The sequence below is a fragment of the Papilio machaon genome, chromosome 3 (genome assembly GCF_912999745.1).
Source record: "Papilio machaon chromosome 3, ilPapMach1.1, whole genome shotgun sequence".
NCBI lineage: Eukaryota > Metazoa > Arthropoda > Insecta > Lepidoptera > Papilionidae > Papilio > Papilio machaon.
This window is the reverse complement of record NC_059988.1, coordinates 5067363-5094094: the sequence shown is the minus strand read 5'-3', so window position 1 is coordinate 5094094 and position 26732 is coordinate 5067363. Positions and strand designations below refer to the sequence as shown.

The following is a 26732-nucleotide window of genomic DNA, read 5'->3' as shown; positions in this document are numbered from 1 at the left end:
AAACATAATGGATACTTGAATAACTAATTTATAATTTCAGGTCGTATTTTAAATCGTTTCTCGAAAGACATTGGTGCCCTAGACGAACTCCTGCCGCGGTTTCTGCTGGAATGTATTCAGATCTATTTGGTGATGTTCAGCATTTTGGCGCTGAACGCGGCAGCGCTTGTTTGGACATTACTCCCTACCACCATCATCCTACTCTTGTTCTACACTATACTACAAATATACTTGAAATCCGCGCAGTCTATAAAGCGATTGGAGGGAACAAGTATGTATATAAAACAGCCTTAACCAAGCATGCAATGCCGTTAACCTTTATAATTTGGCGCTTTAAGTTATTTATTGATTTCGTGTTAAGCAGTTATATTAATTTTACATTTTGCTTTTAGCTCGGAGCCCTGTATTCTCTCACATGTCTGCGACACTCAACGGTATCAGCACAATTCGATCGTCTGGAGCACAACAGAGATTAATTCAAGAGTTTGATCGTTTCCAGGTAACATACTTTCACAAATATCTGTATCTTGAAAAAATATTCCTCGAAAGTCTTGCAAAGCAAGTAAACATACAATTGCTTCATCATCATCAGCTCACTGTACGTCCCCACCGAAGAGCTCGGAGCCTACCGTAAGTTGGTGACTTGGCCATAGTCAACAACTCTGGCCAAGTACAGGTTGACTGACTTCACACATATCTTTGAATTTCTTCTCAGATATGTGCAGGTTGCATCACGATGTTTTTCTTGAGTGTAAGAACGTCGGATATATATATATAATATGTAAATCAAAAACATATTGGAACATGGCAGGATTATAACCCAGGACTTGCAGATTGCAAGTCAAGTGCTTAACCTCTGAGCCACCGACATTCTTTGCGATTACTTTACCTTTTTTTATTTAGAAGTGAACAGACATCAAGTATGGTAGTAAGATGACGAAACAAATACAACCGCCACCTGATAAATGGTATTCGCCTAACATAAAGTTGCATCTTAGTTTTTCATTTTGAAATATATAATGAAACTCCACAACCGAAACACTTGTATTATATCATTTTGTTATCTCATTTCCTTAAAATCCCACAGTTGGACTGTAACTAACTGTGTTACAGTAACTTGAAAAAAGCGTGTCTACGTTATTAGGTAACACTTGTATTAAAACATGTGATTCTTCCAGGATATCCACACATCAACGTGGAGTAGCTACCTGGCAAGCGGCGTCACGCTCGGCTTCTGGCTCGACTTCATCTGCGTCCTTTACCTCACCATTGTTATCGTCGCCTTCCTCGTCATCGACAGCAGTTAGTACACAAATGTGCACATTCACTAATTAAATGTTTATAATATGCCTTAAAAATAAACTAGTAAACTAGTATGGTATCAGCATCGATTACATTCCTTTAAGATGTGTATATTATAAAAACTCAAACTTTTTACCACATGGTAGCGCCTGTTAACTTGCTTTTAACTTCTAAAAGTTCGTTCTATTTTAAATACATTACTATTAATACCTTATCTCTAATTTAACCACGTTAATTTCAATATAATTCATATTGAAATGTATGTAGTATTCCTCAATTTGGAAGCCGTAATAACAGTATTTTTTTATTCCAGAAACCATTTTCTCTGGTAACGTTGGCTTGGCGATTTCCCAAACTCTTATCCTGACCGGCATGCTTCAATTCGGCGTGCGTCAGACCGCAGAGGTGATATCACAGATGACCAGCGTGGAGCGCATACTACAATACACTCATATCGAACGGGAATCACAGTGGGACAAAGGAGGTAACTTATTGAAACCAATTACTTATCGTCTTTAACATGATACCTCACTGTAAAGCTTTATCTGTATCCATATTTGTCTAAAATGTTTCGCCGTCTACTATTACTATAAAATAGTAATAAAGAATAATTAAATTCGCCAACTACCAAAAGCGATTGATGAACATGCAATTAAAGTCAGTTGTCAGTTCAGTTACAAGATGAATAGAGCAATAAACTGATACGTGGCTTTGAATATGTTTGAATTTAACTTACAACAAATATATTTATTAACAGCAAAAGAAACACCGAAAGGATGGCCGTGGCAAGGTCGTATTGAATTCCGGAACTGTTACATGAAGTACACACCGGAAGATTTACCTGTTCTTAAAAATCTAAACGTAGTTATTGAAAAAGGTTGGAAGGTAAGCGAAAACAAATATTTTCCCATTTTTACTAGCTTCTGCTGTCAGCTTTAATCACATTCAATTAATACATTATTACCATTACAAATGTTAATGTAATCTTTTTTGCTAATTCCTAGGTGGGTATAGTGGGCCGCACAGGCGCTGGCAAGTCCTCTCTCATATCGTCTCTGTTCCGGCTGGCAATAGTCGAAGGAGAAGTCCTTATAGATGACATAGACACAGGTCATCTTTCACTACAGGTAAATAATTAATTCAAAAATTCACTAATTTTAATATATCAACGTTATGAAGATTTTTAATTTAGTATGCTCAGTTACCGTTTCGTGATATTAGGATTTTAATTAAATTCTTTTTTTCACAGGAATTAAGATCAAAAATATCCATCATTCCACAAGAACCGGTACTTTTCTCAGCAACAGTCCGCTATAATCTGGATCCCTTCAATAATTATGAAGATGACCAGTTGTGGAAAGCTTTGGAAGCCGTAAGTTAATTTTAGTATTTAATATAAAATTCAACTCAGTAACAAAAAATTAAAAAGCCTCTTTTCTTTCTTAAACTATATCCCAGCACAAGCTTCTCGCAGAACCTAGAGCTTAGTTAAATGTTAGAAGAAATATTAATAAATTAACAAAAATCCTCAAATATTTAATAATCATCACTTATATGTATGTATATGAAAAGAATTTTTTTGAAAGAATAAAATTCTTTATCTACATACAACACTACTTTTTTTAACTGACAAACTAAGTTTTGTAGCGCTACCGCTCAGTATAGATTTCCCATATGAATCTTGAACATACATCCTGAACACTTAAGAACTCCTTTTGCAACCAATTGCGGCAATAAGACTAATTTGACTTGATTTTGTTTTAGGTTGACTTGAAAGCAGCAATCCCAGCGTTAGATTTCAAAGTGTCTGAAGGCGGATCGAACTTCTCACTGGGTCAGCGGCAGTTAGTATGCCTCGCACGCGCCATCCTGCGCGGAAACCGTATCCTCGTATTGGACGAAGCCACCGCGAACGTCGATCCAAAGTAAGTCATTTGCTTGCATTAACTGTATGTACGGAGGTCCTTAGAGAATGTACGCTGGATTAATACAACGCTAGTGAAATAGGCATCGTTACGTAAGATTATTATTTGCACAGAGACCAAGTTGTTCAATTCCACTGCTTAATACATGTATATAAAAAATATAATATAGTTCCGGTTCATTTTTCGAAAACAGCGAGACGGATTGCAATATGTTTTTGTACATGTAGAACAGTGGAATTTCATGGTTACAAGTATCTTGGTGTCGCAGTAAAGCCAGAAATCATCGTTTTTAACAATATATATAGAAATCAACTTACAATACAACAAACAATCTTTCTGTCGTAGTTCTACTAAGAAGAAGAATGCCTATTCTAATTCACATTTTGTTTTCTCCAGAACTGATGAATTTATACAGAGAACGATAAGGAAAAAATTCGCCGAGTGCACAGTGCTGACCGTTGCACATCGCCTGAACACCATAATGGACTCCGACAGGGTTATGGTCATGGATTCCGGAAGACTGGTGGAATTCGATCATCCTTACCATTTACTGAACAATCCAAATGGTTACTTTACAAAAATGGTGCAAGAAACAAACGAAACGATGTCTGCGCAACTTCATCAAATCGCGAAAAACACTTTCCTCGACAGCGGCGGAGTGATAGAATAAAATATCTATATTTATAACGTAGATGAGTATTTTAAGAATAAGTTATTCAGTGAGCTATAATGCAGTTAATAGTTATGTTCCAAAAAATATTTACGTATTACGTACATTATGTGCAAAAACTTTAAAGGTTTGGTGAAATTGGAGGAATATTAACGGATAAAAACGGGTAGTCTAGCACGATATTTTCCTTTGTGAAAAACGTAATAAAAGAGCCCACGAAAGTTATTTAATTTTATAGAAATTAAATGATTAAATGAATTTCGTTAAATTAGTTATATCATAAATATGAAATGTCTATCGTAATCTTTTGAAGAAAGTATCACAAGAGAGAATTTAATTTAGCATTTATCCTGCCAGCAGATACCGTCGGGAGCCAAACTAAAGTTATGATCAAATCCTGATATTTCAGTCGATATTTCAATATGTAGTTCATTATTTACGAACAATATTAAACTATTATAATTTTGTCTTAATATTCACTTAGAAATAGTATTTTCGTATATGCCTTGTAATATTTATACAATAATTATTCACTTGTTGTAAATAGAACTTTGTTTTTTTATTATATTTGGTCGTGAATGGAATAAATAACGGAAATAGCAACAAACAATTAATTAGGTGCAGTAATATAAGAAATTATGTTATTTAATTTATTACTATTAGACTATTACCATTAATTACGATTTTAATAAGTACTGAAAATGATAGTTGTGATTGCCATAGAGTTAACCTCGAACAAAATAAAAAAAAGCAATAAAAATTACTATCGTTTAATTTTCAATAAAAAATATAATCATCCCTAAGCTAAGTACCCGATATTCTATTATAGTAATATTAATCACCTGACAAGAATTAAAAAGTATGAAAAGTAAATGAAAAAAATGCTCTAAAAAAACATAAAAACAATCTGAAACAAAATGCAATAAAAAGTAACAAAATAATCTTATGAAAACCCTCGAAAGTAAGAAAGTTCTCTTCTTTCTCGTAGTAGCAGTCTTCTTCTTGTCTATATTGTATAATTATTGTTATTTCGCAGTCGGTGTCGGCTGAAGTAAATAGGTGACATTTTATATTTGAGATGTCTTCGACATAGTTACGTTTATGTCCCTACTTAGGCCGAAACCGACTCGGGATAAAATTATTAATGTGAGAAAACTATAAAGACAGATATATGCCATCGCAGACTTTTATTTAGCACATTTAACGAACTACAATTCTTCAATACATCATTTTTATGTAGATCCTATAGTTTAGCTTACGTTAAGCGATGAAAGCAAAAAAGTACCTAGTTTTCGCAACGCATTTTGAAGCTAAACTCAAAATCTACTAGTCTTCTTCTTAATAGAACCCATCGATTAAAATATTTTTTATCAAAATCGGAGCACCAGGGGCGGAGCTTCGCGGTAACACAAAAAAATACAGTTGAATTGAAAACCTACTTCTTTTTGAAGTCGGCAAAAAATATAGTTAAGCGACGATACACGAACCGCAATAATCTTGGAGGCTCGATCGTTCGATTTTAAACGATGCCGGCAACTGCAGACTGCAGACCTTGTATGGCTGCCTATAGTTAGCACGCAGGCCCAAACGTAGTTTGCAGCATGTGACGAAGTCTTGAACTTCGTAAATTATTTTGTGTGTATGTACAAATTAATGTAAGTAATTTCCAGACAGTGTTTAAGAAAACAGACAAATACATACATATGTACCAAATGGGGTTAACATATATAAATAAGTAGATACTCTCATCACCTAGGTTTTTAAGTTGATTTAAATAAAGGTGATTTTACATGACTTTTCTTATTTAGATCCATCATCTAAAAATATATTACTCAAAATTTTCAAAAAACAAGTAGCCAACCAGGTTTAATTCCAAGAAATAAAGGCACAATATATTTATCTGTACTTTATTTAAAAAAAACAATGCAATAGGTTCAATGATTGCGATTACACCAGGTATGCAGTCAAACCTACTTTGGAATAAGTTTAGGGTTCACACAAGTAGCCTAATAAAACCACAACAAATAATGTTGACATTTACTTAGAACCATCTTTACACTAAAGAAGTAAACCATATAAATAAGAAAATTAAATATGTAAACTACTTATTACAAACTCTTTAGTAACTCATCTTTGTTTACGGCTATCTAATTTGATTATTAATATTTCCAATTTATCATAAAAAAATAAAAAATAAAACTCTTATGGCAAATTCCTTAATCTTCCTTTATATACCTCAAATTCATGCTGTGGGTATATAGCTGTTTCCACAAAGGTGCAAACAACTGTCTATTCTTAATACAAGCTACTTTTACATGATAAAAAAGCACAGTACAATAAATTTATTATTCAGATGGTCTATTTATCTAACGGAAATGTATGTCATTGTTTATTCAATATCAGGGAGATCTTCCTCTTCTCCGGAGCTCGAGTCATTTTTCTCAATATCTTCATCTCCGAAATCTCCTATTTTGTTTGAGAACATATCGTTCATGGGGTCCAGATCATCTTCACTTTCATCTTCATCCTGCCACCGGTTGAAATCAACTTTGAGCCAATGGTGTTTCTTTTTATCACTTGTTAATGAAGGCCAAAATGGTTCATCAGTCTTGTGCTTTACTAAAACAAGTTCAATGAGTCTTCCTTTGTTAACCTGTGTACTTTTTTCGGGATCGACTTCAGCAAACAAAGGTATGTCAACTTGGTTCAATTTTTGTTCAGGAGCGCATATTCCCTTAAAAGACACTGCATTTTTTTCTATTTTTATGTCTGGTTTATCACATTCAACGTTAAAAGTCAAATACACACGGGCATTACTCTGCGCCCATGATACTGATGGAGGCGTTACAATTTCCGACGTCATTTTACTAGTACTATTAGAAAATACTCAAACAGATTTTATATTAATTGGCGCGGAAGTGTTTGTAACACCGGCAAATTAATTAACTAATAATTAACAGTACTTTCACGATAAATGTGCAGTCACGTTCCAAATTAGTTAATTTACAAATCTAGATCGTTGTCAAATCGAACAACAGTTTGAGTTGCCAGTGCAGATATATCAGCCATACATAGATACTTAATTTTAACAAACAAATTATATTTTTGTATGATTTTAACTTTGACATTATTCTCCAAATGAGTGAGAGTCAGAATTATATCATAAACAAATAGTACAGTGAATTGTAAATTAACAAACAACGTCGTCATTTTTTACAATTCTTAATCAACGTTATTAACGTTGTTTGCCATCATCCAAAAATAAAATGATCGAACAGTAACGAATAACATCGGGAATAATTCATCATTCCGTATAATTATTTTGTGTTTTTAAATTAGTTGTGGTATTAGATTCATTTAAAAATATATTATACTTCACGATTAATAACGAAATATCTCAATAAAGTCTTTGTCTATCTGATCTGACATGGAACTCTGTCAATGTCAGCTGTCACAAAAATTAAAAAAAATCTTAAGAATTAAATATTTATGTTCCAGAAAAACACAAATAATAGAAATATAACCATACCGTTTTAACTTAATTACTTTTACTTTAATTTGACCTAAATATTTCAAAATTGCTGCTGTAAATAAGGTTTAAAAGTATGGAAACACGTACTAAAGAAAAATTGATTGACTCGAAAAACAAAAGCAAACATAAACAAAACAAAAATGATTATTGGGGTCAAATATCACTAAGTAAGCCTTACATTATCGGTTACATGAGTGTTGATATTGACAGACAGTACTTTTCGAATTTATCCCAATTGAAATACCTGACGGAAATCCCTAGGGGACCACTACATTACGACTTAAATCATAACATTAATGCTGCTGTAAAACGTACAACAGATACTAATAATGAAATGATATCTCTTTTATTACAATTTCTTCTGGATCGGAAAACCTACTTAGATCTGCAGAACAAAAATATTGATTTTATTTGTTATAGAAGAGTCTTAATAAGTATAATGTGTAATGCCTTTGATCATGTTGAACCATTGATAATATCAACTTGCTATTATAATGGCTCTATTTATTTATGCACTCTCGACACTCTTCAAGAAACAATGAAAAAAAAATCTCGCACAAAAGAAGAAGAAAAGTTCTGTGCTTGGGGATATAAATTTGAACAGTATTTGTTATCAGGTAAAGATATTTAACTGTGTGATAATTAGCATAGTTCATACAACTAGTTATTACTCTATCACTATATTTATTGGTTTGAAAAAAATTATGATGTAAATTCCTAATAACATTGGTACTATATACAGGATTTACTCCTTGTGCAAAGCTGGGGCTTCACCAGTCACATTATTGTGTCCTTTGTAAACTTTAATTTGAATGCAGTTTTAATTCTAGATCAACCCAATAGTAAACCTGTAATTGAAAGGCCAGTAATAGAAAATGAAGAATTTTCTTTGTTTTATAATGCCAGTTTGGGTTCACATAATTTACTTTATGGCGCACAAATAGATGGTGTGATAACCACAAACTGTGAAGTGTCAAACCCACCAAAGGAGTCAAATGTTGAAAGTAATTTGGACTATTTAAGAAATAATGAGTATGTTGAATTAAAAACTAACAGACATATAGAAAATTATAGACAAGATCGTAATTTTAGGTAAGCTTAAAACTACTATAATATTATACAGATAAATTATGGGTAATTAGTTTTTTATTTAACTTGCTTTATTGTAGAAAATTTAAATTGCTAAGATGTTGGTGTCAATGCTACTTAGCAAATTTGAAAGGTCTACTTGTTGGATTTCGTAATCAAAACGGTGTTGTTCAAAGATTACAATGGTTCGATACTCAAGATATTGTTGAATACTGTCAAGTAAGTGAAATTACACAAATATTAACAAGACTTTTCAAATAGCCTTCTTTTGAGAAAACATTATAAAGATATGTAATGTTGATGAATCTGAGGTTACCATACCCCCAGGAACTTTGAAGGTAGAATATTTTTGTACTACAGTGACATAAATTATTTTACTACCTATATTAAAATTATGTACTAAACATCATGATCACATGAGCATAATAATAAAAAAAATTGCACCTGCGTAAAAAAATGCAATAAAACCTACCAACTACACTACATTTTATTGTTTATTGATTTTGTTTATTTACGGAACATACTTTAATGCCTAGCTTGTAAAATATTTTCATCTTTGTGTTTACAGAATGAATGGAGCCCACAAATTGCAATTGATTATCTAAATTATTTTTTATCATATATTAAAAGTTGTTACACTGCAAAAAATTACTCTTACCCTGTATCAATAACTTTTCAATTAAATGCCGATAAAACTATTAATGTGATTGAAAATCCAAAATGCGATTTTTTACCAGAATGGTATGTTAATAAAGGTAATTGAAGAGGTACTAGTTATTTTATTTTAAAAATTAGCTTTATATTGTTATAAAATGCTGTTTCCTACTCACTTTTGTTGAAAACGCAGTCTTTGAGAAGTATTTCCCTTATTATATAAGGAGAGAATGTGGTATAAAAGAAGAGACTTGAAAAAGGTATGCTTAGATGGTTTGGACGCGTTAAAAGGATGAGTAAATTAACAAAGGAAATTTACGGCGCGAAAGTGAGCGATAGTGACGGTCGGTGCCATTCCAGACCGGCTTATACCATCCCGATTAATGAAATACCCAAGATGTAGATGGAGAAGTGAGAGAGGTGTACTAAATGGAGGTCCGTGAGCTCTAGGTTACGGACGTGAAAAAAGAGATGGAAACCGAAGAGTATGACGTTTACGAGATGCAGTAGCCTGGCTTATTCCACTGGTCATTGACTAGAATAATCAGACATTCTGAGCGAGTGATAAATTCGCCTTAGCGAGGCGACTTGACGTAAAGCGTGTTGTTTTTCATCGTTTGGGTGCCCTTACCCTATGGAGGTTATTAATATATCATGTGGGTCGCATTTTCTAAAGAATTATACAATCAAGCTGCAATGCTAGCCGCACAATTTTTGACAATTTCTTTGTATTGAAAGTTGAAAGCAAAACTTTATTTCTGGGGGTAGTCATGACATATCAGTAATTGGTTTTTGATGAATAATCTATGATGAATCTGACTAGAATGCTACTATGACACTTTATTTATTAACAAATATCTGTCACCACGCCCTACAGAAAAAGAAGAAAATGACACAAACACAAACTTGTCACAGTTTTAGATAAATTTTATATCTACAAAGCTCTCGTAGCTTTAAATAAACAAAATGCCCGTATAAGAAACTAATAAAGAAGAAAAATGGAATTACTGAGAATTTTAAAATAAATAGGAGACAATTAATTTAACCTGGAGAAATTAAGAGTAATGACCTTAATGTCTAAAATGGGCAAGAGTGCTACTTCTCTCAGGAGAAGTGTGTCGTCAACACCAAAGGGAGGAAAATCGGGAATGAAAGACAGCTTAAGTTTTTCTGATCCAAAAGTTCAAGGAGTGTTATTAATTGGACTTTTGGTAGTGCTCTCTATAGCCCTATGGTTTGGTTTTACAAACGGCTGCTTGTCACGGCGTCGAAGAAGGAGCTATTGCTAAAAGTAATAATCATATTACACTCATATCCAAAATAAATATACCCCAATTGTGGTCTTGTCCATTGTTGGATTCTCTTGATCAAATCTCACTTGAAACTGCGAGGAATATTTTTTATGTAATGATTACAATCATCAAGATCCTCTTTTATTTAGAGTTGGCAATTTTTTGATGTTATTTGTAAATGATAATAATTTGACAATGACCAATGATAATATAAATTTAGTCATCACCTTAGTCATTTATCAAAGTAAAATAAATCAATTTCCACCATAGATATTTATTTTCAGATAATGTAACCCAAACATTGATCTACAAATATTGTAAATATACAAATTTTAACAAAAGTGAAGTTCTGCTTTATACTAGTTTTAAGAAATAGCATGCAAACATGACTAATTCCTATTACAAATTAGTATATAAAAGTTATTAGTAATAGTGTTATTAGTTATTACATCATCAATGGTCGAAATAAAATACATTTATGTACAGGATAAGAACAGGACAATATAGATTTGTTTTTAAAGAAAGACAAAAATATGGGTGTAAGACAAAAAAGTCATGCTGGCAGAATTTTCCATACAACAATGAGTACACAACTCAAGTCTGCATCAAGCATTTATAACAAAAAAATAGTAATTCAATAAAAGTTCCAACATGACCATATATTTCTATTATAAACACGAAAATTTTACCAAATAAATTCTTATATTATGATATTTGACAATTGTCAAATCCTTTGCTCTTACTGTGGGTTTCCACTCAGTATAGTTGTGTAAAAAAAAATCCATCCTTATTCTCAAGTTACAAAGTTCTTCAATGTGCACTTTTGTCTGGATTACATTTAACTTTAGTACAATTAATATATTGCTTCAATTACCACTGGGTTTCGGGTTCATCCCAATCACCACTACCATTTCCCCAATCGCCATCTTCACCTTTCTGGCCATCTCCTTGCTCCTCATCACCAACACTATTTTCTTCTTCAACATCATCATCAGCATTGCAATTTTCATCATCACCTTCTTTATCACCTTTAAAGTAAATAACATTTTACATGTCACAACATGCTACAAAATTACTATGTTTTAATTTATTTTATAGTCAAGGTTGTTTACAATTATATTGAAATCTTATTTTAGTAACATACATATTTCCTAAAATTTTACATGTAATTGGTTCTGTATTTAAAATGGGAAGCGAATTTAATTCTTTAACAGTACATACCTTCTGCACCACTTTCATTGCTCTTCTCTTTGCCTAAAATGTTTTCAATATTTAGTGATAGAATATTGTGTAAAAATAACATCAAATAAATATGATATACAACATACCATCGTCTTTAGAATCACCTTTCATCATTTGCAGGATATGTTGCTTTTCTTTTGCCAAATGACGTTTACCATTTAAATGCATGGTCATTTGCTCAGAGCATGTTACGGAGGTCTGCAAGTTTTTGAAACAACATTATCAATACAGCTAACAAAGTATTTTAATTATTTTAGTTTGCATCTCTCCATTGTCTTATAGGTAAAAATATAATTTTCAAATAAATGCACCTTGCATATCTGGCAGTACAACTCAGGCTGTGTTAACTTGCTGTTTTTCGCTGTTTCCTTATCTTTGACATTATCACTTTCGACTGCTTTTAAATTTTTCTTCTCGCGCCGAATAAGCTGCTCCCTAAAAAATTATGTACAATAAAAATTTTACGTGATAATCGTTTCGCTTAAAATTAGAATATATGATTGGTAACCTTTTATTTTTATTATATTTTCTACTTACAAGCGCGACGCCATGTGTTCTTGGAGTAAAATTGGATTCCGAGGCATCTTTCGACCCTCCACGATACTGTAATTAAATATTTTTTTATTAATTTCCAATGTGACTAATTTAACCCAGAAATCTCTACTATAGAAGTGTGCAATACAATAAAGCCTTGCAAAATCCTGACAGCGCAACTTAATTAGTCATTTTGTACAACTCGAAAAAAACTGAAATAACTTTTTTCTGATATATAAGAACTAGTATTTTATCTTAATGTTAAAGAATTAAATGATTTACTTACGCCCGATGCGGTTTCCCGGCATAATGAGATTCGGCATGAGCTTTAGATGTGATATGAACATCACATATTTCACAATACAGTTCACGCGCTTTAAAAGGAACCTGTAAATATTTTTCATAATTACAATACTAATTTCAAATCAAATATATTGCTAAGTACAAGTATGTGAAGAAGTTTAAAAATAAGTTGTCCAAATACAGAGTTTAGTGATATAGGGTCTCAAAAGTTAAATAAAAATATAAAGCCATCGGCTATATCCATGATGTAATTTTTTTTTTTTTAAATACACTATGTTAAGAACCACGCGTTTAAAGTAACGCGTGGCCAGACAATTTGTTACAATGCAAGTTTCAGTTTCGTTGACAGTGTTCACATAAGCTTCACTTGATATTTTACTGTCAACAGTTGCATCGATAAAGTGGACAGCAAACACAAGTGATGTGTTTCCATTCATTAAGTGACCTATTTTAGGGCTATCTAACACATTTATGTGAATCTAATAGTCAACAAAACATCCTAGAGAAACATTACATTGACAAATCATCCAATTACCTCAGCATTGGCTTGTAATCCACCTTCCGAATGTTGAGTTAACCATTTTTTATGATTCTTGTGATGGTTTTTAGAAATATAATGGATGCGAGCTGCAAGAAATTTTTTGAATTTAAATGAAATAAAAATTAATTTCTACTAAATTTGTTAAATGTTTGAGTTGGCAAGGAAATTCACCCATAGCATATGCGTTGAAAGTCTGACCACACAATCCGCAACTTTCTTCGGTCATCAATTCTAGCAATGATTTCGGCAGATTTCTTAAATTTTCCTTCGGTACCCCACATCCTATTAAGAAAATATTAAATAACATAATGAAAGTTCAAATTAATTATTGTTATTCAAACAGCTAGCATTATCAACATGGTTACTATTTAAAATTGACTTCCATTGTACACATCTTTTCCATACATCTCGTTTAAACTAATTAAGTAAATTCCAATTAAAATACCTGTTTAAAATATATTTTTATCTTTGTTAAAGATAATGACCGGTATGACAACTAAACAATAAGTTTTAAACCAATGCTTAATGAATCTGAACTGACATGAAAATATTCTAATATTGTGAGAGAAAACTAATACTTAGTATAGAAGATGAATAGAATGTGAAACAATCTAAACACATTGCTTTTAAATTAGATGGTTTCACTTTTAAACAATTAAAGGACCCAAAAATGTATGCAGATTTGCATCATGTATCCTTGGTATGTATTAAATTTGTCACAAGTTTGTAAATTGTAAGCTAACTTATCAGTACTTAAACTGTACTAATTTCATATTATATCAATGATAAGATTTTACTTACTTAACAGAAATTTGATTGTTTTATCATTATTTCTTCTTTGTCTGACGGGACCTTGAGGACCGTAACCTCTGCCCATCATATAATTATCTTCTTGTTTGAACCAGGGCCTAGGACCAGGCCCAAAGGGACTTAGGCCCATCAAGTTAGGTGGTGGATAACTAACAAGATTTGTTGGTCCATATCCAAAATTGTTCATTGGTCCAAATCCATCTCCAATACTTGCACTATTCATGGGTCCATAACCTCCTCGGTATTCACCATATGCATTACTGTAACGGTCATTCCTACAACAAATGTTATGTATAATAGAAATATTTATTCATTTACCCTTTTAAAGTTGAAACAAAACCAACAAAGTTTACCTTGTGTTACTGGCATTTGAGTCGGCGCCATAATCATCCCAGTCCGTAGCTTCATATCCATCATCACTGTAGCCGGAGTTATATTCTCTTGCAGATTTCATTGGTACAATTTAATCTAAAAATAAAAGAAAATTAGACACAAACTGATGCTGCTTGAGGATTCACAGCTTATCTAACTAATCGATCTTAAACTATAGTAAGTTGTTTTGAAATTAATAAAAATATATTCTTTCATAATCATATAAACAAAAAAGTAATGAGATTGAATGTGGAGCTATAAAGGTAGAGGAAGACCAAAGAAAGTATGGATGGATTGTGTGTGAAAGAGGATATGCGTAAGAAGGGGGTAAATTCAGATATGACGGCTGATAGAGATGTATGGAGGAGTAGTACATACTGTGCCGACCCTCCATAGGGATAAGGGCAGGTTGATGATGAATAACAATATACTCTTTCTAGTAAACAAGCAGTTGAAACTTATAATAAGCATGATATTGAGTTTTAATCAAGGATACTATCGTTTTTAGGTGAGTTGTATCATAAATCTAATTGTCTTATAATTGTTATAAATCCAAGTATATATTTTTTATCAACATTTAATATTTACCTTACTCCGGTGCGGTAATTCAAGTAAAGCCACAAATCAAAAAGACACCAAAACCAAAAAGAAAAAAGTCAATCTATCAAAAGCAAAACCTGAACCATAAAGAAAGCAAAGTATTCTAGTTTATCTATTTATTTTCGCCTCGTTTACACTATACCAGCACAGTAGGACAGCAGCGCTGACTTGGTAAGGATTGTTTTGACGTTGTTAATTAAATTATGCTCGTGCAGTGTTAACTGGGACAATGTCTTCTAGAAAACAGTGGAAACATATACACTATAATAATACTTTAAATTTTATACTAGGAAAAGTTACCGACGAAGGTAACATTAAGTTGAAAAATAATACCTTGGGTAAGGAATTGGATCAGGGAAAGAGATGAAAAGCGGAGGGTCGGCAATGCCTCTGAAACAGCTAAAGGCAGAAGAATACTAATATTTGGGATCATTGCAAGGTTCAGGATTTCGGTAAAAATTTAAATTGCGATTGTGATGCTCTCAATCTGTAATCATTAAAACACGGTAAATGTCTAATACGATAAAAAAACATTTTCCAAAAAGATTGATAAATTGTAAGTGTGGCTGTGTAAGCAAGATATTTTTTAATATGACATATTTTTGTATTCAGTCTTATATTCAAATATGAAAAATAAGAAGAGACAAAATATGTTCACAACAGAATTTTATTGAACTATTTTGTACGCTGCTGTAACATTAATATGTATTAGTTTTATAATAAACATTATTTAACTAGTTTAAAGTGTGTTATTGGCTGCACTGATCAAATTCTAACATAACTATTATTTCAACATAGATTTTTTCCAGCTATAGATGCATTCCGGCTCTCTTAAAAGTAGAACACCAAGTCATTGGACTGGTGCAAATATGTGTGTCCATTATGCCAGCCCTGCTTTCGAGCTGGCTTACTGTGCTGGCATAATGTAAATTACGCACATTGGCAATGTCGTCGTTTGTCATCATTTCATCCGCTGTCACTGTCAGTTCACAGTTCGTAAAACACGTTTTGTATTTATGAAAACTTGGGTTAGAACAAGGATTTTAGATAATAATTAAAAAAGTAAAATAATTTCTGTCCTTCAGTAGTAATATCAAAATATTGGTACTATTTGTACATGTTAATTAATTAATTCGTGTATAAAAATGAGCTACTCCAAAGGAAACACAAACCGGACAAGGGCTCAAAAACACCAAAACAAAACTGCATTCAAAAATAATTTACATGACACCAGTAAGAAAACTAAAATCTTAAATTCATTAGAAGTAACTGGGGTATGTACACGATGTAAGGAAATCATTGAATGGAAAATTAAATTCAAAAAGTACAAACCACTAGCTGCACCTAGAAAATGTGTTGGATGTGAACAAAAAACAGTGAAATACGCTTACCATGTGCTTTGCACCAGTTGTGCCTCCGATAAAAAAGTTTGCGCAAAATGTAATAAAGATATCAATGTAAGTTATTTCTGTTGTAAATTCATAAATTTGTTTTGGTTTCTTCAAGTTTTATATTATTTTAATCATTGCAGAGTATTCAAGAAGAAGAATCGAAACAAAATGATAACGAAAGTAAACTAAAGTCTTTGTTAAAAAGTTTGCCAGAAAGAAAGCGAAGAACATTGTTAAGGTATGATTCATAATCATCAGCGCACTATATATCCTCACTGAGGGGCTTGTAGCCTACCCTAAGTTAGTGGCGACTAGGCTATAGTCAACCATGCTGGCCCAGTGTGGGTTGGATGACTTCACACGTATCTTTGAACTTCTATGTAGATGAGCAGTTTGCATCACAATTTTTTCATTTACAGTAAGAACCATCAATAAATGTACATATGTAAATCGAAAATTAAAAATACACAAAATGGTGGGGTATGAACCCAAGTCAAGTCCTGAACCACCAATGTTTTAAGATATGATTATAATGACAGCTTACTTTACAATCACTTTTTTTTACTTTTTCAGTGCTAATATCTGTACTAAGAATAACTTTACTAGGTATATAATTTTCAAACTTTTTCAGGATTTGGAAAAAACAAGATGAAAATACTAGTGATGATAAAATGTTACAAATTGAAGATATATTATCGAAATTAGATAACAGCACAGATGATGACTGGGGTGGTAGCCTATCCAGTTTGGAAGAGAGCCTTTCTGGGGATGAGATAAATGAATAAAAAAACATTTTCATTTCTGCTTATGTTTAATTTGAACTTCTGTTATAATAATAACTAATGGACAAACATAACTATGAAAATTAAGACAATAGGTTATCCAAACATTAAATAAACATAACATCACATATTCAATGTGCCAGTAGTGAATAGTGATGTAGTTGCATTTCAATATTTTCTTATAGCACAAGGTGGCCAACAAGCGAGTGTGGCCACTTCACTGAATCGCTAGAAATGAAGTGGTTGTTGCACATGGACATAAGCATTAAGTTAAAAGGCTGTGGTTTATTTTAGAACATTATCTTTGTTTTACAGAAGTACCTACATTAAGTATAATGTTTTATACACCATATTTTTAATTATAATTATTTAACAATAATAATAAACATTGTTCTAAAATCAATGAAAAGATAAACATCTAGTGATGTTAAAAGACAATTTAAAACAAATAGTGCATATTCAGGTGGTAAATAAAACAACATATTAATAGTTGTCTCGTTTATAATTGATTTTAATTGGGCGGAAGTTTCCCGGGGGTTTCTTTCACATTTTTATAACAATTTATTTTTATGCTTACATTAGAAAGAAAATTACGTAATAAATTAAATATACATGTGGATAATTAGTTTCAATTTAATAAATCCATTACCATATATAAATTAAATTAATATTTAAGATTTACAAGTTAATTACTAATAGTCACAAAATAATTATTAAAAAAAATAGTCTAAAATTAGTACTTTTATTATATAGTGAGTCCATTTAAGGATCAGTTAGACAAATCACTAGAAATGGGTTGAGTAAAATCGGTTATGAAGATTTTCGATGATTGTTTTTGAATCTTACTAATATTATAAATGGGAATGTTTGGACATTAAACCAAAAATTGAGATGTTGGCAAACAAAAAATAAATGTATTTAATGTTTTCTGTCCATTAAGTACAACATTAATAAATCATAGAAAATTAATTCAATACTTCATAAGCCAAACTAATCATCCTTAAATAGACACACTTGAAATTACAATGAAAACAGTTCAGGTTGTTATAAAAGGTTTTTTTTGTTATATCAATTGACGGTTTATTGCAGAAAAAACCTAACCTAAATACCCAGTCATAAATGACTAGATTAAGTATGTTAAATAATAAATTATAATAAAAAACACTATTAAAGTAAGGACTGAACAGAACTACTTTATTAGAGTGATCAGCCTATCAATGAACAATAGCAAAAGCAACATAACAGTGGTTAAAAGCATGACAATAAACTAATATCATTCTACTCATACTTGCATGAAAAAGTATATATCATGCACTAAAATTTTAAAGTTTCAATGTTTAATAAAGAATAAGACTTAGAATAAATATGGTTTGCTATAAAAGCCGATGTGACAGACGAATATAATGACAACAGAGGAGGAAGAATAGGACAAGAGAAAAATTTAGTGCATTAAAAAAATGGACAACTGGAACATAACAGCGTCGTACTTCATCTTATATCTTCATTTAATGTAGGTGACGTGTTATTGGAATGACGTAAAGTTAGCACCATTTCTATTTCTATTTTATATTCAGATAAACATTATACATACAACAATACTTAAATCAATTACTTAAACAATAAAAGCATAAATAAACTATTGCATAAATCTGATTTTTTCCTAGAAGCTCCGCTTTTAATACTATTAAAATGTATTTTAATATGTTATATGAAAATTGCTTATGTCCGTATCCTTAATTGAAGTCTTTTAAAAATTACAGTTTATATGAAAAACTTTATAAAATGTCCTTCAATACTGGAATACTTAAACTTTTTTTGCCACATTAGTTATCATACAATGCCAAGTTGCCGCAACTGAAAAATAAAAGCAAATTAATAGTAGCATAAAAACATTTAACAACTTGTAACTTTTAAATCTAATAGGTAACTTTACTTACAATTCCTTGCCTCTCCCTTTCCTTTTGCATAACAAGTTCAGTTTGGGAGTCGCTAAATTTAACCACTGCTGATAGTACCTTTGCTAGAGTTAAAGAATGTGTTCCTGATCCTGTCATATATTCATATAAAATGTTTCTTAAATACTCTAATTCAGTGTTCTCTTGCAATGAATGCAAATGTCTCAGACTAACAAGGGCTTCATCCAACCGCCTTCCTAATTTATCATTTGAGAGCCTCAATTTATCATTGTTTTCTTGTACTTCCTGCAGATTAGCATTAGCAGAAAAGTTTACATTCTCTAAATCCTTGACTCTTTGTTCCAAAGCATTTTTTCTTTCTAATAAATTATTATATTTTTTAGTTATATCATGCAAATTTTTGTCGTCATTTATTTGATCGTTAATAGGATCTGAATTATTCAAACTTTGAAAATGTATTTGATCTTTAAGTTCCAAATTTTCTTCTGCAAGTAGTGTATTTTCTCTTGTTAAATTGTCGATTTTGTGTCTTCCAGATTGAATTTCATTTTTAAGGGCCTCTATATCGTACTGCGATATTTCACTTCGTTCCGTAAAATTGTCATTAGATGTAATCACTTCTCTTAGCTTATCGTTCAGATCACTATTTTCTTTTGAAATTTTCGTTAGATAAGTTTGTAGGCCTTCAATATCAGAACGCAAACGTCTGTTTTCTTCCTTCAGTACAGCATAATCACTTTGAATAGAACTACTCGTCAAATTAGTTGTATCAAAAGTATTGCTTATAGTTTCGACGTTCGTCTGAACACTTTTATCTTTGAAATCGTGAGCTTGACTAGTTTGTGTATGTACATCATTTAAAACATCCAGTGATTTTTCGTGCGTTTCTAAATTTTTAATTACGGTATTTAAATGATCCTTTTCCTTTTCAATTTCTATATGTGAATTTCGTACTTGGAGCATTTCAATTTCTAATTCTTTTACATTATTAGAAATGGTCGCACACTGATTTTTAAGAACCATGTTTTCGGATTCCAAGTTTTTAAAGTTTTTCTGTAACTCATGGAAATTTGCATTATTTTCATCAAGTTTTCTCTTTAAATCGGAATTTTCATTCCTCAAAATTTCTAGCGATTGTATGTCATCTTCATGTTGTTTCTTTATAATATTCACTTTTTCTTGTAGATATGTATTACTATCTTTAATAACATTTAATTCTTTAAGATTACTCTTATTTTCCGAATCTAAAGCAGTATTTTGTGCTATGATCTCTTTTAACTTAGAATTTAATTCGTTATTGTCGTTTATCAAAGAAGAATTGTCTAATTTTAGTTTATGTATTTCATCTTGTAATACTCTGTTCTCAGTTTCAACTGTAACTTTGGCATTTTGAATGCTTGTTATTTTTTCATGTAAAACATCTTGTTCACCTCCTATTTTACTATTCTCTGCATCTTTTTCTTTCAATTTTTCAAGTAAAGTTTGAAATTTCGATTCTTGTTCGGTATTATAATTTTCTAAACGATTTATTTCTTTGTGCAATTTTTCTATTTCTGATTTTAATTTTGTGACATGAAATTCACTTTCACTGACTTTCTGTGATAAACTTTCTATATCCAATTTGAGTTTATCTTGTGAATCCTCCAATTGTTCCTTTATTTCAAGTAAATTTTTATTCTTCTTTTCCAAATCTATTTTTTCATTTTCATATTCTTCAATCAATTCCTTTGACCTCTGATCTGCAAGTTGTGTAGTGGTTTGTTGTTCTTCGGAATGTTTCAGTTTGGACATGTATTCTTCTTTTTCTTTCTTATTTAAAACAATTTGTTCTTCGAGAATTCGAACTTTATCTTCTAATATTAAATTTTCCTCTTTCAGTCTTTCAACTTTTTCTTCTATATCTGTCTTTAATTCAATTTCCCTTTGTAGGCTTTGGTTTTCCTTCTTTAAAATCATCATTTCTTCTTTTGAAGTCGTTTGTTCCTCGACTTTGTTACATATAGTTTCTTTCAAATTATCATATTCTGTCTTTGTTTTATGTAGTTTTGTTTCGAGTTCATCGCACAGTTTAATTTTTAATTGTAACTCAGATTTGGTACTTTCGCATAAATTTGTTACCATTTGTAATTCTTTTTGCAATTTGGAAATATTTGATTTAAGAGCAATATTTCCTTCAGCTTCTTTTAATACATTGCTCAAAAGTGTATGTAGTTTTTCTTTTACAGATTCTTTAATATCGCGAATCAATTCTTCTGAAGTTAACTTCATTTCCTCCTTAAAAATAAAAATATCTTGCTTCAAATTTGTCACCTTATTAAATAATAATGTTGATAATAATTTAATTTGTGTATTTTGTTCTATCAAAAATTTATTTTTAGATTTCAATTCTGATAATTCAGCGTGTAATCTAATATTGTCAGTTTGTACAGATTCATGATTACATAAAAGCTTCTCGATTTCTGTCTGTAGTTTGACTAATTCTTCTCTTTCTTCTTGGATCTCAGATTCTAACAGATTATACTTTGACTTCCATTTATCCACTTCTTCAAGTAATTTTGTGTTTTCTAATGAACAATCCAATTGAGAATCTTTATTGTTTGTGAATGTCTTAAGCTCAACTTCCAATTTATGAATTTGTTGGCTCTTTTTCGAACACTCTTCTGATATTTGTGTGTTCCTATTTTCCAAATAGACATTACGATCTATCATTGCTAACTTCTCAGCTGTTTCTTGTTTCAATTGTAATTCCAAGCATTTATATTCTTCATCTAATTTTACTTTTGAGTGTTCGATAACCTGACAATTTTTGTTAACTTCATCTAGTTGTTGTTCTAGTTCCTTTATTTTTAATCTAGCTGTATTGAGTTCATTCAAATTATTATTTAATTTTGAACGCTCTTCTTCTAACAAAGATAGATTCTTTTTGTAGTCACTAAGAACAATGTTAAGTGATTGGACTTCATTTTGAGATAAGGATAAACTATCTTTTAAAGATTTTATTTCTGCTTCTTTTGACTCAAGCTCTTTGTGAATACGCAATTTGTTTTCTGCTAATGAAATTGCATATTCTTCTTCTCTCTTCTTTAAGCCTTCAATGTTACCTTTTAATTTCGTTATTTCATCATGGGCTTGTTCAAGGTCTAATTTGAGTACTGAAATTTCTTTATTTTTTGAGAATTCAAAGGCTGTATTATTATTTTGGATCTCTTCGATACTATTTTTTAATTCTTCTATTTTATTTTTTGCTTCTGTTAATTCTAAATTACTTGATTTCAAAACTTCATTTTCCTCATTTTTATTTTCTAAATCAGTTGACAAAATTAGTAGTTCTGCAGTCATCTGCGCATTCTTTTCTTTACTTATTTTGAGAGATTCTTTATATTTGTTCAACAACTTTTCCATTTTTTCAACTTTGTTATTCAAAGCTGTTATTTCAGATTGTAAAGGCTCTGGATTTGTTATTCCGTGTTCTTGATTAAGGCCTAAATCAATTAACTGTGCGCTACTTTCATTATCATTTGAATCTTCCTGTGTAATATTAAAATTATCACTTTCATTGTTTCCTTGCAAAATCTTTAGTTTCATATTTAATGAATCTATTTTCATATTTTTCTCTTCAATGTCCTCACGAAGAGCTTTTTCAAGATGTGCCTGTAACAAACATTTATATTCATTCATGATAGTAACTTAGAAGAGTGGGTAAAAAATATGTTTCTGTTGCACTTCTATCTTCTTTGCACACATACATTATGACATTTAATGGAAAAAACTTATATATGATAAGGCATCCATTATAGTAATGAAAAAAGTAAATATTTTTCTTTTACCTTTGCACTTTGTTCTAAAGTACACTGCTCTCTTAGTTCTGAAATTCTTCTTAAAGCCTTGTCTTGAGTTTCAACTAGCACATTCTGTAAATTATAATTTAAATAAATATTTTTCTAAACCTGTTTCTAAATTTGAAAACTGCAATTAGTAAGTTGATTTATTTGAATTCCATACCCTCGCTTTTGCATTTTCTCTTTCCAGTAGTTTGTAATGTCTCGCTAGATCTGCGTACTGTGTTTTATACTTGGTGAATCTATCTCGTGTTCTTCTGTATGCAGAGTACAATTGCTCCTTTGTTACTCTGTCCAGGTTCACCATACCTCCGCTGAAACCTTTCTCTTCTGCTTCACTGGCAGACACATCCATATCAGACTAAAAAAGGTTTTAATGAATATAATTACATTAAATCAAGTTGTGTTTAATTTTTTTATGTAATTAATTTAAGCGTAAAATTGATCAAACACAATAATTTGTATATATAGTAAAATCATTACAATTTCCATCTTTTATTAGCTTTATCTAGATAAAAAATGCTTAAAGCATGTATATTCAATGTATGAAGAATATAGGATGATAGAACATAGACATACCTGAATATGATACATAGATGGACTCTCATATGTTGGTAGTCTGAAGGATATATCACTTGCAAATGAACTGTTAGACAAACGCCTCTGTCTTGAGTTTTCCTTTAAAAAAATGTATAGTTTAATTTAAGCATTATATTGTTAAAGAGATGGAATCTATTAAGTGCTAACTACTTTATGGTATGACATGAGTTCGAATACCTATTAGAGAAAAAATATTTAGACAGAGAATGAATTGACACCCCATTATATATAATTATTACATCACTTTGGGATACTTGTGTTTGTGATGAGTTGTGCATATTAAAAAAAATAATATGGACAACTCCTCAACATTTTTTAGCCTATAAATGCATCTATGTTAACAAATCAAACCACTTTTTTTAAAAAGTGAACAATAAAATACTTTCTATTGATGTTCATCTAAAAATTACCATAATACAAATATTTACTAGAAACTTACCTCATCATGGAATGATATATCTGGTGTCTCTAAACCTGTTTGCGAAATTTTCTGCTGGGCCAGAGATATTTCATGGAATCTTTGTTGTTGTGCAGCTGATGTAGGACTTTTATGACTAACATCTGAAATATATTTTTAACAATTTAACTCCAGAAATCCACTGCATTGACACACATATTCTTCATACTTGTTGTCATCCCTAACGTTACAGAGACAACCATATGTGTTTATACTAGTCTCACTTTAATTCCCAAAGTCACACTATTATTTATCAACAAATTTTATGAAACTAATAAACAACTTATATACTGCTTATAGAATTATTTTCATCTGAAAATTAGTGTACGTAGTGCATATTTATTATTATTGCATATTCGACTTTGACAATGTTAAATGACATACCATTATCTCCAATAGAAAATAAATCATTATTTGTAATATCCGAAATGCTGCTGGATGCTGATGTTACAGCAGCCTAGAAACAAAACAAACTAATTAAAATGTTGTTTTTTAATCGTAGAGTCGTATGACTCTAATTCTGATAAACAAGGCTATTGCTGTTAATCAATGTAACACGTCGTCACTAAGTTGAAATATGTAATTTATGTAACTTTAATTAAAAGCTTTATTACTGTCTAAAGATAGTATATCCAATAGTAAGGTGTAATGTTATGTTCTGTAAAGATTAATACATTTAAATTTCCGACCTGCGCTGCCTGAGCAAATTGTTGAATTCTCTGAGGTGAAGATTTCACCTCTTCTGCTAACTTATCCTTTAACTTTTTAAACATTTTGTAGACCTCTTATAACGAAATCATTTTAACAAACTATTGAATATTCTTGATTCTCATTACATACTTTGTATCACAAAATTGCAATAAATAATTACAGCTCAGTTGTCAATATAGTAAAAAAAAAGATGACTATACCACTGCCTTAAAATCAGTTCACTGTGCGATGACAGATTAAAAACACGAAAAAGATAGAATTACTTTGAATGTGTTATTTAATATAGATTTTTTTGAATAAATGTAACTTCGTTTAGAACAAGTTTTAAAATATATTTAAATTAATATTTAACATTGATGTCTTAAAAAAAAAAACAATGGCGGAACGTAAACAACCCATTGCTACGCTTGCTACGAGCGACTTGATTCAAAAACAAAATCAATGTCAAATTCCAAAAGTTATGGTTTTGTATAGTTGTTGTCAGTTTTTGTTAAAAATGGTCTTTTGAAATTATTCATTACAAAATTGATATATGTACTTTGTAAAAATGAAGAATTATTTAAATTGAGGTTTTCCAAAAAAGCTGTTGACTTATATGCACATACAGAAGAGGGCGTACTGCAGTTGCCGCATATTTTCTTTGATTACAAGATCTCATAACTTAGTGAGTACTGTTTTTCTTAATATGCCAGTTTCTACGAGGACATTAGTGAAAATCGCTGGTTGGGGTGGCCTAGTGCTTAGTGTAACGGGGTTTTATCTCGACGGTAAACTTGTAGATAGGTTTAGAAACTATGACTATTACAAGGAGGCTATAAGGGAAATAAGAAATCATCGCGGCGCTGTACATTACCTCGGAGAGCCGATTAAAGATGGAATATCTAAAGTAGCCGATATAAAATACACTAATAATGAGCCAGTATCAGCCGAATATTGTATACCAATTCGTGGACCTAAAGGCAAAGGCGATTACTATTTTAGGATTGTAAAAGAAGGCAAAAATTGGGTTCTAGCAAAAGCAGAATTAGAATTAAAGTCAAAACCAGATGAACGACTAGTAATATTAAAAGAGTCATGAGAAATAAATGTAATAAATAGTTTTAGTTAATTTATAGAATTAGATGATGATAAATAAAATAAAAATTTAAAAAACTGTGTTTTCTTTAATATAGTACAACTATTAATTTTCCTAGATTATACCTCACTCATATGCAACTTTTAGAATGTGCTCCTTTTTGTGTATTAATTATTTTATGTGAACTTATTCCTTATAAGGTTTGTGATTTAATAAATATTTCAGTGTGCACAATGAATATACAAGGAATGAATCCCAGATTTATTGGAACACCAAGAGAAAAGTTCTCATTTTTCAACACTTTATTATGCTTAGTAAAATCTTTGCAAGGCCAATGTGTAACTGTTGATCTTCGCAATGACTCTTATGTATGTGGACTTCTTCTTACAGTGGATGGGTAAGTAAGTTTAAAAGTTTTATTTAATTCTTTAGTCAAAGATTTCTTCTGCTGTTAGGTACTATTAAGTGGTTTTTTTAAAACAATATAATCTAAAATATACTTTTTAAAAAAATTTCATATACTGTTTTCCTTGTAGGAATGTCTTTTTATACATGAACATTTAAAATACAAGAAATGTGTTATATATTTTTTTGATTTATTAAAAAATTACAGATTTATGAACTTGTCATTTTCAACCGCTGTATATTGTGATCCACAAGGAAATGAATTTTTCTTTGAGAATATTTTTGTTCAATGTCGCAACATTAGATATGTGCACATACCGGAACATGTAAGTAACTGCATACAATTATCTCAAACTATAAGTCTGCCCCTGCTCCTACAAGTGTCTATAAGATGCTGTTCAGATAATCAATTACTGATATAATTGAATGTAATCATATATTTTTTAATTTTCTATCCCAATTTTTTTAATGAATAATTATTTCTTCAGGTATCAATAATAAATAATATTAAGAATGAGGTAGCAAAAGAAGTTAGGAATAAACCCACCGGGAGAGCAATGGATAAGTCAAGGAAAGCTAAGAAGGCATATAACCAACATATGCAGACAGTGGCATCACTTCATAGACATTGAATAAAACACCACTGATAAATGAAAACTGATATTTTGTATTACTTTACACACTAACATA

General features: G+C 30.9%; 8 protein-coding genes across 9 annotated transcripts in view; 5 read left to right on the top strand and 3 right to left on the bottom strand.

The window, feature by feature from the left end:
- LOC106712398 (ATP-binding cassette sub-family C member 4) overlaps positions 1-4137 on the top strand; it is a 30653-nt gene extending 26516 nt beyond the window's left edge. The window contains exons 17-25 of one of the 2 annotated variants that reach the window (XM_014504948.2): positions 41-271; positions 393-499; positions 1179-1302; positions 1616-1786; positions 2060-2187; positions 2307-2429; positions 2552-2674; positions 3067-3227; positions 3624-4137. In XM_014504948.2, coding sequence (XP_014360434.2) covers positions 41-271; positions 393-499; positions 1179-1302; positions 1616-1786; positions 2060-2187; positions 2307-2429; positions 2552-2674; positions 3067-3227; positions 3624-3897 — 1442 coding nt within the window. In that variant the 3' untranslated portion in view covers positions 3898-4137. The remainder of the gene's footprint in view (positions 1-40; positions 272-392; positions 500-1178; positions 1303-1615; positions 1787-2059; positions 2188-2306; positions 2430-2551; positions 2675-3066; positions 3228-3623) is intronic. The other variant, XM_014504947.2, reaches the window with a different exon arrangement.
- Positions 4138-5801: 1664 nt separating this feature from the next.
- Positions 5802-6940, bottom strand: LOC106712345 (uncharacterized protein CG16817). Its single transcript, XM_014504859.2, has one exon. It carries the CDS (start codon positions 6758-6760, stop codon positions 6287-6289), a length of 474 nt encoding a protein of 157 aa, XP_014360345.2. The 5' UTR covers positions 6761-6940; the 3' UTR covers positions 5802-6286.
- A 514-nt stretch (positions 6941-7454) lies between these two features.
- On the top strand, positions 7455-9281 carry LOC106712356 (decapping nuclease DXO homolog). The gene is made up of 4 exons (XM_045686605.1): positions 7455-8046; positions 8260-8521; positions 8599-8737; positions 9087-9281. The coding sequence occupies exons 1-4, from the start codon at positions 7503-7505 to the stop codon at positions 9279-9281; spliced, it is 1140 nt and encodes a 379-aa protein (XP_045542561.1). The 5' UTR covers positions 7455-7502.
- A 1983-nt stretch (positions 9282-11264) lies between these two features.
- Positions 11265-14937, bottom strand: LOC106712228. The gene is made up of 11 exons (XM_045686376.1): positions 14855-14937; positions 14248-14362; positions 13886-14169; positions 13256-13366; positions 13079-13170; positions 12527-12627; positions 12244-12309; positions 12018-12141; positions 11793-11904; positions 11686-11718; positions 11265-11492 (listed from the first exon to the last, which is right to left on the bottom strand). The coding sequence occupies exons 2-11, from the start codon at positions 14346-14348 to the stop codon at positions 11335-11337; spliced, it is 1182 nt and encodes a 393-aa protein (XP_045542332.1). The 5' UTR covers positions 14349-14362; positions 14855-14937; the 3' UTR covers positions 11265-11334.
- Positions 14938-15851: 914 nt separating this feature from the next.
- Positions 15852-17236, top strand: LOC106712369 (uncharacterized protein C9orf85 homolog). Its single transcript, XM_014504891.2, has 3 exons — positions 15852-16323; positions 16398-16495; positions 16889-17236. Exons 1-3 carry the CDS (start codon positions 16012-16014, stop codon positions 17040-17042), a joined length of 564 nt encoding a protein of 187 aa, XP_014360377.2. The 5' UTR covers positions 15852-16011; the 3' UTR covers positions 17043-17236.
- Positions 17237-18701: 1465 nt separating this feature from the next.
- Positions 18702-24701, bottom strand: LOC106712229 (golgin subfamily A member 4). The gene is made up of 8 exons (XM_045686665.1): positions 24541-24701; positions 24236-24308; positions 23834-23955; positions 23374-23472; positions 22958-23155; positions 22783-22866; positions 18977-22606; positions 18702-18893 (listed from the first exon to the last, which is right to left on the bottom strand). Exons 1-8 carry the CDS (start codon positions 24622-24624, stop codon positions 18870-18872), a joined length of 4314 nt encoding a protein of 1437 aa, XP_045542621.1. The 5' UTR covers positions 24625-24701; the 3' UTR covers positions 18702-18869.
- Positions 24702-25065: 364 nt separating this feature from the next.
- Positions 25066-25640, top strand: LOC123723548. The gene has a single exon (XM_045686604.1). It carries the CDS (start codon positions 25158-25160, stop codon positions 25638-25640), a length of 483 nt encoding a protein of 160 aa, XP_045542560.1. The 5' UTR covers positions 25066-25157.
- Positions 25641-25862: 222 nt separating this feature from the next.
- LOC106712394 (U7 snRNA-associated Sm-like protein LSm10) lies at positions 25863-26724 on the top strand. The gene is made up of 3 exons (XM_045686463.1): positions 25863-26034; positions 26251-26368; positions 26531-26724. Exons 1-3 carry the CDS (start codon positions 25871-25873, stop codon positions 26672-26674), a joined length of 426 nt encoding a protein of 141 aa, XP_045542419.1. The 5' UTR covers positions 25863-25870; the 3' UTR covers positions 26675-26724.
- Positions 26725-26732: the final 8 nt, after the last annotated feature.